This window comes from Eptatretus burgeri, chromosome 8 (assembly GCF_056783735.1).
Source record: "Eptatretus burgeri isolate ZD-2024b chromosome 8, Ebu_testis_v1, whole genome shotgun sequence".
Lineage (NCBI taxonomy): Eukaryota > Metazoa > Chordata > Myxini > Myxiniformes > Myxinidae > Eptatretus > Eptatretus burgeri.
In genome coordinates, this window is record NC_140968.1 from 74,971,974 (window position 1) to 74,988,231 (window position 16,258).

At 50.6% G+C, this 16,258-nt stretch overlaps 1 protein-coding gene across 1 annotated transcript in view; it reads left to right on the forward strand.

Annotated features, from left to right (window-relative positions):
• Positions 1 to 377: 377 nt before the first annotated feature.
• LOC147022069 (protein spire homolog 1-like) overlaps positions 378 to 16,258 on the forward strand; it is a 78,482-nt gene continuing 62,601 nt past the window's right edge. Inside the window, exons 1-2 of the mRNA XM_085892639.1 lie at positions 378 to 1,037; positions 3,229 to 3,266. Of these exons, the coding sequence (XP_085748765.1) occupies positions 479 to 1,037; positions 3,229 to 3,266 (597 nt within the window). The 5' untranslated portion in view covers positions 378 to 478. The remainder of the gene's footprint in view (positions 1,038 to 3,228; positions 3,267 to 16,258) is intronic.

A 16,258-nucleotide genomic window follows, 5' to 3' on the forward strand; every position in this document is an offset into this window, starting at 1 on the left:
CTCTCCTCCCCTCCCCAAACCTCCCCTCACACCAAACCTCGCTCCTCCCCTCCCCCTTCGTCTTCCCCCTCCCCTCCCCTTCGTCTTCCCCCTCCCCTCCCCCTTCGTCTTCCCCCTCCCCTCCCCCTCCCTCCCCTTCCCCTCCCCTCCCCTTCGTCTTCCCCCTCCCCTCCCCCTTCGTCTTCCCCTCCCCTCCCCCTTCGTCTTCCCCTCCCTCCCCTCCCCCTCCCCTCCCCTCCCCTCCCCTCCCCTCCCCTCCCCTCCCCTCCCCTCCCCTTCGTCTTCCCCCTCCCCTCCCCTCCCCTCCCCTTCGTCTTCCCCCTCCCCTCCCCTCCCCTCCCCTTCGTCTTCCCCCTCCCCTCCCCCTCCCCTCCCCCTTCGTCTTCCCCCTCCCCTCCAGTCTCCTCCCGGTTGTTTGATTCATTTTGTTCACCTGCAGCATCATCACCGTCTCCACCTCCCGTTACTCGACGCCGGGATGGAGGGAAATGCAAGGCCCAGAGATCCCGTGGAACCCAAAGCGAGTTTGTGTTGTGTTACCGATTCGGCATCTTCGTCGTCATCGTCATCGTCTTCTTCACTGCTCACAACGTCGGCGGAAAAATCCTTCATCGCCTCGTTGAGGAGGGCAACACTTCCAACAGCAGAAACAGCAGGACAACAACTGTCAACAAAGAAAGAATCAACGAGCATGGTGGCAGCACCGATGGAAATGTCAATGTCAGCGCCAACCTCGCCGGCAACGGCGTCACCACCTCGTCCAAGGCGTGCGACGTCAACATCACCACGAGCACGGGTGAACACCGAAGAGACGAACGAGACGAGCTTGGAAGACGTGCTTTCAGCCTATGGCCGGCACCTGCGGGAAGAACAAGCGTGGGCTGTTTGTTACCAGAGCGCTCTGTGGTTGTCGCAGCGACGACAACTCCGACCACAACCAAGGATGTTCCTTGAACCGGCCTTTCCGTGCCACCTGTCCCTGCATCAGGACGGCTCAGTCAGCTGTCGACTCGACTTGTCCACTTGTCTGTCCGCTGGTACCTGCATTGACACGGTCGCATCATATCGTCCCTTTGAAGGAGAACATCCGTCAGTTATTGCACGTGTGTCGGTCCCACGTCCACCCGGCCCGACCCTCCACGCGGTCCCGCGTCCGTCCACCCGGCCCGACCCTCCACGCGGTCCCGCGTCCGTCCACCCGGCCCGACCCTCCACGCGGTCCCGCGTCCGTCCACCCGGCCCGATCCTCCGCGCGGTCCCGCGTCCGTCCACCCGGCCTGATCCTCCACGCGGTCCCGCGTCCGTCCACCCGGCCCGACCCTCCACGCGGTCCCGCGTCCGTCCACCCGGTCCAACCCTCCACGCGGTCCCGCGTCCGTCCACCCGGCCTGATCCTCCACGCGGTCCCACGTCCGTCCACCCGGTCCAACCCTCCGCGCGATCCCGCGTCCGTTCCGCCCGGCCCTCCGTTTGGTCCCGCGTCCGCCCGACCTGACCCTCCGCGCGGTCCCGCGTCCGCCCGACCCGACCCTCCGCGCGGTCCCGCGTCCGCCCGACCCGACCCTCCGCGCAGTCCCGCGTCCGCCCGACCCGACCCTCCGCGCGGTCCCGCGTCCGCCCGACCCGACCCTCCGCGCGGTCCCGCGCCCGCCCGACCCGACCCTCCACGCGGTCCCGCGTCCGCCCGACCCGACCCTCCACGCGGTCCCGCATCCGCCCGACCCGACCCTCCACGCCATCCCGCGTCCATTCTGCTCGAACCGACGCTCCACGCGGTCCCACGTCTGTTCCGCCCAGCTCAACCCTTCACGCAGTCCCGCGTCCATTCCGCTCGGCCCGACCCTCCAGACGGTCCCGCATACGTTCCGCCCGACCCGACCCTCCGCGCCGTCCCGCGTCTACCCACACGGCCCGACTCTCCGCACGGTTCCACCCGCTCAACCCTCCACGCGGTACCGCATCCGTTCCGCCTGACCCGACCCTTGGCGCGGTCCCCGTGTCTGCTCCGCGCGGTCCCGCTTCCGCCCAACCAGACCCTCCACGTGGTCCCGCGTCCGCCCGACCCGACCCTCCACGCGGTCCCGCATCCGCCCGACCCGACCCTCCACGCCGTCCCGCGTCCATTCTGCTCGAACCGACGCTCCACGCGGTCCCACGTCTGTTCCGCCCAGCTCAACCCTTCACGCAGTCCCGCGTCCATTCCGCTCGGCCCGACCCTCCAGACGGTCCCGCATACGTTCCGCCCGACCCAACCCTCCGCGCCGTCCCGCGTCTACCCACACGGCCCGACTCTCCGCACGGTTCCACCCGCTCGACCCTCCACGCGGTACCGCATCCGTTCCGCCTGACCCGACCCTTGGCGCGGTCCCCGTGTCTGCTCCGCGCGGTCCCGCTTCCGTTCCACCCGACCCTCCGCGTGATCCCGCGTCCGTTCCGCCCAACCAGACCCTCCACGTGGTCCCGCATCCGTTCCACCCGACCCGGCCCTCCGCGTGGTCCCACATCCTTTCCGCCCAACCCGACCCTCCGTGCGGTCCCGCGTCTGTTCCGCTCGACCCGACCCTCCGCACGGTCCCGCGTCCGTTTCGCCCGGCCCAACCCTCCGCGTGGTCCCGCGTCCGTTCTGCTCGACCCGACCCTCCACGCAGTCCCGCGTCCGTTCCGCCCGGCCCGACCCTCCAGGCGGTCCCGCGTACGTTTTGCCCGACCCGACCCTCCACGCCGTCCCGCGTCCACCCACCCGGCCCGACTCTCTGCACGGTACCACCCGGCCCGACCCTCCACGCGGTACCGCATCCGTTCCACCTGACCTGACCCTCGGCGCGGTCCCGCGTCTGTTCCGCTCGACCCGACCCTCGGCGCGGTCCCGCGTCTGTTCCGCTCGACCCGACCCTCGGCGCGGTCCCGCGTCTGTTCCGCTCGACCTGACCCTCCGCGTGGTCCCACGTCTGTTCCGCTCGACCCGACCCTCCGCGTGGTCCCACGTCGGTTCTGCGTGATCCCGCGTCCGTTCCGCCCGACCCGACCCTCCGCGTGGTCCCGCGTCCGTTCCGCCCGACCCGACCCTCCGTTCAGTCCCCCGACAGTAATAATAAGTCATATTCACATGAACAAAACTTGAATTATGCTCCAATCAGCCTCGACACAAATTTTGCTCTCCGCAATTGTTGAAATGTTTTTTCAACAATGTTAAGGTGTTTAATGTTATTGTAATATTTTTTGTTGCAGAGGATGAAGTTGAAAAGGAAGCTGCATCAGAATCACAGGTAAAGATGCTGATGTTGAAAAGAACGTGTCGCTCGTAGGTAACGGTACGGTATCCATGGTGCAGCTGAGCAATTCCTTCTTCCGTCCTGTTTTCCACTACTTTTGTCCTGTGTTTCTTGCTGCATTTTCCTCACAATTCCACCCAGTCCTTTTCATGCTGTCTGATCCACAACCACGTCTCTTCCCCACCCCCTCCCCTTTCCATTCCCAGTTGTCATGAGATCAGGAAACACAAGACTGTTTAAGATCTGTGTTAGAACAACAAGAAACCACTCCCTTCCAGCCCACTTGTTCTCCCCTTTCTGGGCTCTTAATTACTGCTAAAAATTCACCGAGTCCTGTTATCATCGACCTCTTCATTTTGTCGAACATGTGCAATGTACATCTTTCGTTTTTTTAGTTCTGGCCCAATGTATTCCAAAGGTTTTCGTTTTACGATTATATATCATTCATTCCTTCCACCCTACCTTGCGCAACCTCTCCTGCTTGGCTCTGATGGTTGGCCGTTGTCAAGGATGTTGTCCTGGCTTTTTGCCATTGTCCTTATTCCATTTTGCTTTGACTGTTTCCCATAGCGTTGCGTCTTTGGAATCCTTGTGATGTCAGTTGTTACCAAGGCAGCGATCATCAAAGCAATTGTAGGATTGTTTGAAATGGCTTTAATGCCTGTGTAAATGAGGGAGGGATGGTTGTTTGCTGAAGTATGTCAACTGAAGTGTTTGATTGTTGCTTCTTGCAAACCTTTAAGACTTAATATTGGCTGTTTGTGTTGTTTGCATCCATGCGACAGTTTTGTTGGTTGCTTCACCTCTCCGGTGATCCGTAGCTGTTGTTTCGCATTCGAGTTTAGCTGTGCTCGTCTCTTTGTTGACTGGCTTTTTGATCCGTGTTCCCATGGTCTGTTTATGGTCTCCATCTGAGAGCTTGCCTCATTCTGCTTTGACCCCAGGTTCAAATCCCATATAATGCGTTGATTTGTGTATTTCCTTGTAATCTCTTTGCGCAAGCTCCTACATGAACCTTAACCGCTGTAGGACATTCCAACAATTCAATCTTGCTGCAATAGAAACAAGTGAAATCCTTCAATACAGCGCGTGTGGTGAAGCAAATGAGTACACTAATGTTAAAATATGCAATTTATGCTTTTTCAGTTGAAAAACAATTAAAAAGTGAACTTAATATTTGAAATGTCCAAATCTTGTTATTGTGATCTTATTCTTCTTCTTCTTTCGGCTGCTCCCGTTAGGGGTCGCCACAGCGGATCATCCGTATGATCCGCATAGTGATTTGGCACATGTTTTTACGCCGGATGCCCTTCCTGACACAACCCTGGTTGCCTCTTATGACACAGGGATATGGTACACCTATTTTAACCGGGGTATACACCGGCCCAGTACACTGGTACTCATTTCGCCGACCTCAGAAGGATGACAGGCTGAGTCAACCCCCTGGTGTATTAATTCAGTGGCCCAACGGGGCTTGAACTCAGGACCTTTTGGATCCCAAGCCGCCGCCCTAACCACTGCGCCAACACCAGGCTCCAAATCTTGTTATTGTGATAAGCACCTTTATATATATAACAGAAGGAATGAAATTGTTCGATACAGCGTGGCAGGGGACCGCAAAAGAATGACAGCATAAGAAGAACTTACCTTTCAGCATTCGGCGATCGGCGCTAAATGCGATGGTGGGCGGAAATGACGTCTTTCGTTCGTTCATACATGAGGGGCGCGTTTCTTCGTTTTTTTTCCGTCAAGCAATAAATTAAATGGTTTTCACATATATAACACATTAGTTTCACAAATTTCCATTGAAATACTCGGGTATTCCCGTCAATTGTCGCCATTTCCGTCGAGGTTACGCACTGCATCTACCGGACGGCCGTCATTGGCTGCCTTGAGGCACGTGGGGGGGGGGGGGGACACGGAGGACACCGGAGACGTGGTAGACGCCGGCGGGGACATTTCAAACTCGGTGCAATTGTATACAGCACACGCGCTGTAATAAATTGTGGGTGAATCCTCTTGATAATTGTTATTTATATATAATATGAATAAATAATTATGTTTAATTTCATTAAAAGACTTTCACGGCCGTAGGCTGAATTACAGCCAAATCTAAACTTGTTAGATTTACTTACAAGTTGAATAAATAAATAAAAAACCGAAGAATTAAATTAGCACTCAAGGTGCATTCTTGGAAAAGAGAGTGCTAATTGAAAATGTGTTAAAGGGTCATTTTATCATTATTTATAATAATAAATGTCAGTGTATGTGTCAGTCAGTGTATCCCCTCCATAACTCCAAAACCATGAAACCTAGCGATCCCAAACTTTGCATGCACACTAAGGAAACTCCAAGGAAGTGCATGAGTGAAAATTGGGTGTTTGGGTTAACTTAAACACACACCCCTTTTGAAGATTTCATTGGGCAGCAAAAAATAATAACTTTTCATCTGCTACTTAGGGAAATGCAGGTGTTCTTAGCTATGGTCCATGAGCCCATAGGGTTGGTCGGTACCATCTGGGGGGAATAATTCTCAGTGATTTTTGGCAAGGCATACAACCCTCGAGTTAGAAAATATGTGATAGCATTGCATCGGTGGTAGCTTTTTGTGTGTTATCACCCTGTTCATATGCCTACCCTGAAATAAGCTTTTGTGCGAAATGGCCAGTAAAAAAATTTTGTGCAAAAATAAAAATAAAAGGTAAGACATCCTACTTCAACTTAACAACATTTTTTTTTATCAGTCAAACATTAACAATGAAATTTCTCTCACCTTTTGCTTGGATCATTTGCTTCTCAACACATAGTGCTAAACATGCCGAGGTTGAAAGGTATGTCATTGGTGACACTTGTATATCAGTGTCTATTTCCTGTGTGATAAATCATACCGCCTTTAGAAAAGTATTTGTCTCTCATTTACTGTGGAAAGTAAATAAAAGTTCTGGAACAATATAATTACATGGGTGTTGAGCAAATTTATTAAGAAATCCAAAAATCTAAATTTCTTTTTTGTACGTTGTATATTAAGATCAGTATGGCAGACAATGTTACCCCACACCCCCAAATGAAAAAATACCTAATTTGGACGGATTTATGTAGTTTGGTCAATGTCATGATATTTTCCCTGTTGTTATTGAAGGATACTTTCGAAGAATCAAACAAAGGTAAATGATAGCATGTTCATCTTCTGTTGTAGTGCATAAAATTACAGAATAGAAACACTAGTGTGGTGTTCCACACGAACAAGGCCATTACTTAGGCCCAATGTGTTGCTGATAAACATATTGTCTGATGAACCAAAAACGGGTCCTTTATAGTTTCTAAGACATCTCTGATCATATGCACTGATTGTAAGTGATATAAAATGTTCAAGATGAACTTAAAAATCATAACCATAATCCAGTTCTTCAATATCCTCATCTAAACTTTCCCCATCGTCTGACTCAAAGATGGATGCCTGGTTCTCACAGTCTGGCAGTCTGCACATATCAGTGCATTTCAGTCCGTTTAACAAACACACACATTTTGGAATTGAACACTTCTTTTGACAATTGCAGACAAATAACATGAGCTACGTGCCCAACAATTTTCAAGAAGATATAGCCGTTAATAAAGGCGCTGTCACACCTTGACGATTTAGCCAGCAATGGCAACGTATAAAATGTATGTAAAACGTTGGCGTACACTGAAATTTTGATGTTTTTTAAAAAGTTTTTGGCATATTCATAATGAATTGGTCTTATGCATAACATATTAGTAACGTACACAGAACGTTTCGTTGTCTTATAGATAACTTATACCAACGAATGATTAGCGTGTTGTCTGCGTTCACAACCTATGCCCAACGATAGTCTAACTTATGCATAGCGCGCTGCACGTTTCGCCGACGATCACGTGGCATAGCCTATTAAAAAGCTGCCGCTCGCCGATTCAAATCATAACCGCCTGAGAATTGGAAGTGTCAACCACGCAGTCACACCTTGACGATTTAGCCAGCGTATGCCGACCTCTGACAAATGTGTCTAAAACGCTGGCACAAGTCGAATACGTTATGGGTAAGTTTGGTTTACGTGAAGAGCACGCTGAAAAACGATGAAGTACGCTGTCATACGTCGTAGTACGTCTAGTACGTCATGCAATTTCGAGCATGCTGAAAATTTTACGACGTACTCGCCGTATGGCTCACACGTTCCGCTATGCTGGGAATAAGTTGTAGGCAGATATGCGATCGTTAACACACGTCGACACAAGTTCCTTCTAAGTTACTCATAAGTCGAAACATGTCGAGGTAATGTTTAGCATACCCAAAACTTATTTTCTCCGTCAAGGCACATTTTCTTTTTTTCTCCTTGGCTCCGTGAAGGCACGTGACGAAATATCTGAAGTTGTTGTTGTTGTTGTTGTTGTTGTTGTTGTTGTTGTTTTTTATTATTATTATTTTTTTAGTCTATCACGAATTTTAAAATATATTCGGACATTTGCTTTTAAGTTTCGACATCGACGTGACAATATCCTCAAACAGAAAATATTCACAGAGGAGGAACTAAGAATAAGACATGAGCAAACTGAAGAGGCAATCGGACGTGACGTAACGGCACATGACGAAATATCGGAAGTTATTGTTTTTTTTTTGTTTTTTTTTAAACGCTGCCAATACGCCATTATACGGTAGCTGTAAATTAGAAACACGTTCAGTAAGTTCTGTGGTCGTCCGGAAGACGTCAATCAAATACGTCTACATACGTCAATATGCGTTGGAGGTACTTTACACATAGGTTCAAAGCACGTTACTCATAGGTTATAAATAAGTTTTGGGTACGCTAAGCATTACCTCGACGTGTTTCGACTTATGAGTAACTTATAAGTAACGTGTGTCAACGATCGTGTCACATGCCTACAACACGTTACTCATAGGTTATAAATAAGTTTCGGGTACGCTAATCATTACCTTGACGTGTTTCGACTGATGAGTAACTTACAAGTAACATGTGTCAATGATCGAATAACGTGCCTACAACTTATGGCCAGCATAGCGGAACGTGTGAGTCATACGCCGGCATACGTCGTAAAATTTCAAGCGTGCTAAAATTTGAGGACAAACGCAAAGTACAATGATGAAAGCCAGCGTACTACGACGTATGGCAGTGTTTTTCAGCGTGCTCTTCATGTTATCAAAACTTACCCATAACGTATTCGACGTGTGCCAGCGTTTTAGACAAATTTTTCATGTCGGCATACGCTGGCTAAATCGTCAAGGTGTGACAGCGCCTTAAGAGAGAACCATTAGTTTTAAATAGAATGTCTTCTTCTGTCTTACGCCGGTTTCAGAAAAGTTTATTTTGGGATGGGCTTACTAAACGGCTAATAACACACAAAAGGCTACCACCAATCCAATGCTATCACATAGTTTCTGACTGTAGAGATGTATACCCCACCAAAAATTACGATGAGCATTATTCCTCTCGGATGGTGCCGGTGGCCAAAAATGACTGGGTCTGGTTCATGGCCAACTAAATTTGGGCTGCTGATTTCAAACCTGTAGTCAGAATTTATCCAGCACATCAGGTTTTCAAAATATGTACATGTATTGGTGATACCCAGCATGCCATATTAGATACTATATTGTTGCAGATTGCCACATTGTACATCTAATATCAGTACTTAGTAATTACTTTCACGTCATTTTTAGAAAACAAAGATTTATCTCCGTAGAAAATGTGAAGTATACAAACCAAGAACATAAACAAGTTACAGAAAAGGAGGTTAATAAAACATTAGAACATGGTAATGTTAAGAAGGGTGTAAACTTGAGAGGGGAATCTGCCCCATTGTGAGTGATTCAGAAACAACACTTCAAGTTTACACTCTTCTATTCATTAGAGTCAGCGTTGACACTGTTCAGACATGTTCAGACATGTGTGAGACACTTGCTCTTGTGCTTGTGTGTGGAATTGTTCTCCCGTTGGAGGAACCAGCAGTAATCACCCATCATGTTTGGGTTGAACCGGCCTTGATACCGAGTTTCCATGATCGAAATGTCTTGGTGAAACCTCTCACCATGCTCATCGCTTACCTCACCCACAGGTGGGGAGAAATCAAGATGAGAATGCAAGAAGTGCATTTTAAGAGACATCCTACAGCCCATTAAAGATATTAAAGTGCATTCTAAAGCTCTTTTAATGAGAAATATTATTCTACAACAGTTGCATTGCTTTAAATGAAACCAAAAATACAAAAAAATCATAATTTATGATCACTCAAAATCACCCACCAGGGAAAACTACTGTAGTTGGACCATTTGGATAACTAAAAATCCTGAAGTGCTGAGAAAATTCTGACTTCAGATTCGGAATCGGCATACTCAATTTCATCGAGAACATGTTTCCACGCCAGTAGCTAAATCTTTGTTATACAGTGATTTTGTGGCCTTATTTAATTATCCTTTGGTCAGCCCCTGAGTCAGTCCCTTTGTCAGCTGGCTGGGGTTTTAATTCACCATTTTGTTCAGCCTGCTCAACAACCTTGTCTTGGAACGGGCCACAAGGGTTTCTTAATGATAAAACGCTCAATTTTTTTTTCACTTTTCTCACTCATATCAAATGCCTCATCTTTATACCTATGAATCACTATATACATTGCAATGCTTATAGGCAGTGCTCATGGCTTTATTTCATTTCTGCAATTGTGATAACCTCGAATTTCTTCATCTGAACCAAATTTCAAAATTTAAACTGCAGAATTTGCTATAGCAGCAGTTCCGACTGCAAAAAAAACCTGTTCATTTGTCCAATTCGGACATTGTTTGACATTCTGGGAGTCTCCGAGTGTTCATCGCTTTATTTAGTTGCAAAAAAATAGTTTGTAAAATGCGGATTCAAAGAAACCAAGTCTGCAACGGCAACACCTTCGCTTGCACAATCAACAATTGAAAGCATTTTCGCCCTGGCAACGCTCCTCATGCTGCCTTCCGTTTCCCTCACGCTGTCTTCCGTTCCCCTCACGCCGTCTTCCGTTCCCATCACGCCGTCTTCCGTTCCCCTCACGCCGCCTTCCGTTCCCCTCACGCCGCCTTCCGTTCCCCTCACGCCGCCTTCCGTTCCCCTCACGCCGCCTTCCGTTCCCCTCACGCCGCCTTCCGTTCCCCTCACGCCGCCTTCCGTTCCCCTCACGCCGCCTTCCGTTCCCCTCACGCCGCCTTCCGTTCCCCTCACGCCGCCTTCCGTTCCCCTCACGCCGCCTTCCGTTCCCCTCACGCCGCCTTCCGTTCCCCTCACGCCGCCTTCCGTTCCCCTCACGCCGCCTTCCGTTCCCCTCACGCCGCCTTCCGTTCCCCTCACGCCGCCTTCCGTTCCCCTCACGCCGCCTTCCGTTCCCCTCACGCCGCCTTCCGTTCCCCTCACGCCGCCTTCCGTTCCCCTCACGCCGCCTTCCGTTCCCCTCACGCCGCCTTCCGTTCCCCTCACGCCGCCTTCCGTTCCCCTCACGCCGCCTTCCGTTCCCCTCACGCCGCCTTCCGTTCCCCTCACGCCGCCTTCCGTTCCCCTCACGCCGCCTTCCGTTCCCCTCACGCCGCCTTCCGTTCCCCTCACGCCGCCTTCCGTTCCCCTCACGCCGCCTTCCGTTCCCCTCACGCCGCCTTCCGTTCCCCTCACGCCGCCTTCCGTTCCCCTCACGCCGCCTTCCGTTCCCCTCACGCCGCCTTCCGTTCCCCTCACGCCGCCTTCCGTTCCCCTCACGCCGCCTTCCGTTCCCCTCACGCCGCCTTCCGTTCCCCTCACGCCGCCTTCCGTTCCCCTCACGCCGCCTTCCGTTCCCCTCACGCCGCCTTCCGTTCCCCTCACGCCGCCTTCCGTTCCCCTCACGCCGCCTTCCGTTCCCCTCACGCCGCCTTCCGTTCCCCTCACGCCGCCTTCCGTTCCCCTCACGCCGCCTTCCGTTCCCCTCACGCCGCCTTCCGTTCCCCTCACGCCGCCTTCCGTTCCCCTCACGCCGCCTTCCGTTCCCCTCACGCCGCCTTCCGTTCCCCTCACGCCGCCTTCCGTTCCCCTCACGCCGCCTTCCGTTCCCCTCACGCCGCCGTCCCTTCCCCTCACGCCGCCGTCCCTTCCCCTCACGCCGCCGTCCCTTCCCCTCACGCCGCCGTCCCTTCCCCTCACGCCGCCGTCCCTTCCCCTCACGCCGCCGTCCCTTCCCCTCACGCCGCCGTCCCTTCCCCTCACGCCGCCGTCCCTTCCCCTCACGCCGCCGTCCCTTCCCCTCACGCCGCCGTCCCTTCCCCTCACGCCGCCGTCCCTTCCCCTCACGCAGCCGTCCCTTCCCCTCACGCCGCCGTCCCTTCCCCTCACGCCGCCGTCCCTTCCCCTCACGCCGCCGTCCCTTCCCCTCACGCCGCCGTCCCTTCCCCTCACGCCGCCGTCCCATCCCCTCACGCCGCCGTCCCTTCCCCGCACGCCGCCGTCCCTTCCCCTCACGCCGCCGTCCCTTCTCCTCACGCCGCTTCCCCTCACGCCGCCGTCCCTTCCCCTCACGCCGCCGTCCCTTCCCCTCACGCCGCCGTCCCATCCCCTCACGCCGCCGTCCCTTCCCCGCACGCCGCCGTCCCTTCCCCTCACGCCGCCGTCCCTTCTCCTCACGCCGCTTCCCCTCACGCCGCTGTCCCTTCCCCTCACGCCGCCTTCCCTTCCCCTCACGCCGCCTTGCATCCTGATATTAAATCAGACTTTTTCCACCTTTTATTTGCAAATCGTAACCTACAACTTCCAAGCGAAAAACAAATTCAACCAATTTCATAAAATTAGTTAAAAATGAAAAACTAGAATATCTTGTTTGGATAAGTATCCACCCTGCTGAGTTAATACCTGGTGGAAGCACCTTTGACAGTAATTACAGCTGTGAGTCTGTTGGGATAGGTCTCTACCAATTTTGCACACCTTGATTGGGCAATATTTGCCCATTCTTCTTGACAAAACTTCAAGCTCAGGCAAGTTGCATGGGGAGCGTTGATGGACAGCAATGTTCAAGTCATGCCACAGATTTTCAATTGACTTTAGGTCGGGGCTCTGACTGGACCACTCAAGGACATTTATCGTTTTGTTCCTTAGCCACTTCAGTGTAGCTTTGGCTGTGTGCTTCGGGTCCTTGTCATGCTGAAAGGTGAACTGCTGTCCCAATATCATCTTTCTTGCAGAGGGCAGCAGGTTTTCCTCTTGAATTTTTCTGTATTTTGCTTCATTCATTTTCCCTTCAATCCTGACAAGTGCCCCAGTCCCTGCTGATGAGAAACATCCCCATAACATGATGCTGCTTTCACCATGCTTCACAGTAGGGATAGTGTTCGTTGGGTGCTGTGTTGGGTTTGCGCCAAACGTAACATTTTGCATTTCGGCCAAAAAGTTCCATCTTGGTTTTGCCAGACTAAAAAATGTTTTTCCACATGGCTTCAGAATCTCCGGAGTGGTTTTTTGCATCCCTCAAATGGAACTCAAGGTGGGCTTTTTTGAGTAATGGGCTTTTCAAGGTGGGCTTTCAAGTCATCAAGGTGGGCTTTTCCTTCTTGCCACCCTCCAATGCAGGCCAGACTTGTGGAGTGCTTGGGATATTGTTGTCACATGTACACAGTGACCAGTCTTTGCTAGAAAGGCTTGTATCTCTTTCAAAGTTGCCATTGGTCTCTTGGTGGCCTCTCTGATCAGTCTCCTTCTTGCTTGGTCATCCGGTTTGGAGAGGCGGCCGAACCTAGGCAGGGTCTTGGTGGTACCATACGCCTTCCACTTCTTAACCATTGTCTTGATTGTGCTCCAAGGGATATTCAAGGCCTTTGAAATATTTTTATACCCATCCCCTGATCTGTGCCTTTCTTCAACTTTATCCCAGAGGTCTTTTGAAAGCTCCTTGGTGCTCATGGTTGATTCTTTGCTGTGAAATGCACTACCCAGTAGAGGAAATCTACAGGAACAGCTGATTTTATTCTGAAATAATCAGAATCACTACAATTTAACACAGGTGGAGGCCAATTAACTTGGTGTGTGATTTTGAAGGTGATTGGTTACACCTGAGCAAATTTACCATTTATATTCTAAGGGTAATAATTGCTATTTTGCTAAGGGTATAATTGCAATTCTAAGAGTGGACACTTGTCCGACCAAGATATTCTAGTTTTGTATTTTAAATTAATTTTATGAAATTTGTAGAATTTGTTTTTCATTTGGAAATTGTGGGATACGATGTGTAAATAAAGGTGGAAAAAAAAATCTGATTTAATGGAGTTTAATTCCAGGCTATAAGGCAACAAAAGGTGTAAAATTTGAAAGGGGTGTAGACTTTCTAGACTCTATAAAGTCTAGATCGTGTGTGTGTGTGTGTGTGTGTGTGTGTGTGTGTGTGTGTGTGTGTGTGTGTGTGTGTGTGTGTGTGTGTGTGTGTGTGTGTGTGTGTGTGTGTGTGTGTGTGTGTGTGTGTGTGTGTGTGTGTGTGTGTGTGTGTGTGTGTTTTGATAAAGTACAACATAACATTAAACTTTGACTCCCCCTCCTCCACTTCCTTGGTCTCCCCATTCCTCCCCCCTTTCCTAGTCCCCCCACTCTTCACTCCTTTCTCTGGCTCCCACCCCTCCTCACACCCCCTTCCCCTGGAGTGTTTAATGACATGTGGTGAGGTGTCACTCTCCACCCCCCTCTTCCTTGGTATTGCCTTTCCTCCCCCACTTCCTTCCTCCACCTCTACCTAGCTCCTGCTCCTTGCTCCCCCACCCCTCTTGCTCCCTCCTCACTCTCTCCCCACCTCCCGCCTCTCTCCCACATCCTCATCGCTCCCACCCACTACCCCCCCAGAGTGTATGGCAACATTTGGTGAGGAGTCACTCCCCCCACCCCCTTCCTCGCTCCCCCATTCCTCACACCTCCTACCTCCCCTACCCTTCCTCCCTTCCCTCTTCCTCCTCCCTCACCCCTCTCCTCTTCTACCTCTCCCTCCTCTATCTCTCCCTCCTCTATCTCTCCCCCCCCATGCGCTTCGTTCTCTCTTCTCCCCCTCCCTCCTCTTCTCCCCTCCCTCCCGCCCCTCTCCTCTCTCTGTACCACCTCTCTCTCCTCCCTCTGTACCACCTCTCTCCTCCCTCTGTATCACCTCTCTCCTCCCTCTGTACCACCTCTCTCCTCTCTCTGTACCCCCTCTCTCTCTCTACCCCCTCCCTCGTGTCTCTACCCATCCCTCCGCTCTTTTCTCTCAATCCTCTCTCTACTCCTCCCTCCTCTTTTTCCCCCTCCCTCCTCTCCCTACCCCCTCCCTCCTCTCTCTACCTCCTCCCTCCTCTCTCTACCTCCTTCCTTCTCTCTACCTCCTTCCTCCTCTCTCTACCTCCACCCTCCTCTCTCTACCTCTCCCTCCCCTCTTTATACCCCCACTCCCCTCTCTCTACCCACCTCCCTTTCCTCTCTCCACCCCACTCCCTCCTCTCTCTCCTCCTCTTTCCTCTTTCTGTACCCCCTCCCTCACCTCTCTCTACCCCCTCCCTCACCTCTCTCTACCCCCTCCCTCACCTCTCTCTACCCCCTCCCTCACCTCTCTCTACCCCCTCCCTCACCTCTCTCTACCCCCTCCCTCACCTCTCTCTACCCCCTCCCTCACCTCTCTCTACCCCCTCCCCCTTCTCCCCTCCCCTCCTCTTCTTCCTGTATTTTTTAATATTCGTGATGAATTGCATTTTTATAAGCAATTTAATTTTAAAAATTTATCAATATTGTTTTCAAAAACAAATATCCTTAGGAGACACACGGAAGAGCTAGGTTCAGCCCAGAAGTTTGGTACAATTTCACAAAGGTTTGAGGGAGTAGTTCAGTGACAACACAACACAAGTGACAGACACTGCACAGATACATATATGATATATTTGTATAAATGTTCTCCAAGTCAAAGAGCTCTAACGAATCGGCGTTCAATGGGGCAGTCTTAAGCAAGGTCTTGCTCCACTAAAATTAACATAAACATGCATGAAACCAAGAACATATCACACATATGGTACAAAACAACAAACACCAAGCTCATATTAAACAGAAACACCTCAGCCAAATATGCAAGAGAATGAAACATATTTAAAATACTGTGTGTGGAGTTTTTCATCAGACAGCCAATCAATAGAAAAGTGCACCCATGCTCCACAACTGCAATAAACTAGAACGACATTCAGTAGCGCGCATACCTCTGCCAGGCTGAACAGTTTGTTTTGTAGCCTACTAATAAGCCAGATCTGCATTTGAACAGTTTGTTTTGTAGCCTACTAATAAGCCAGATCTGCATCCGAACAGTTTGTTTTGTAGCCCACTAAAAAGCCAGATCTGCATCCGAACAGTTTGTTTTGTAGCCCACTAATAAGCCAGATCTGCATCCGAACAGTTTGTTTTGTAGCCTACTAATAAGCCAGATCTTCATCTGAACAGTTTGTTTTGTAGCCTACTAATAAGCCAGATCTGCATCTGAACAGTTTGTTTTGTAGCCTACTAATAAGCCAGATCTGCATCTGAACAGTTTGTTTTGTAGCTTACTAATAAGCCAGATCTGCATCTGAACAGTTTGTTTTGTAGCCTACTAATAAGCCAGATCTGCATCTGAACAGTTTGTTTTGTAGCCTACTAATAAGCCAGATCTGCATCCGAACAGTTTGTTTTGTAGCCTACTAATAAGCCAGATCTGCATCCGAACAGTTTGTTTTGTAGCCTACTAATAAGCCAGATCTGCATCCGAACAGTTTGTTTTGTAGCCTACTAAAAAGCCAGATCTGCATCCGAACAGTTTGTTTTGTAGCCTACTAAAATCCAGATCTGCATCCGAACAGTTTGTTTTGTAGCCTACTAAAATCCAGATCTGCATCCGAACAGTTTGTTTTGTAGCCCACTAATAAGGCAGATCTGCATCTGAACAGTTTGTTTTGTAGCCTACTAATAAGCCAGATCTGCATCCGAACAGTTTGTTTTGTAGCCCACTAATAAGCC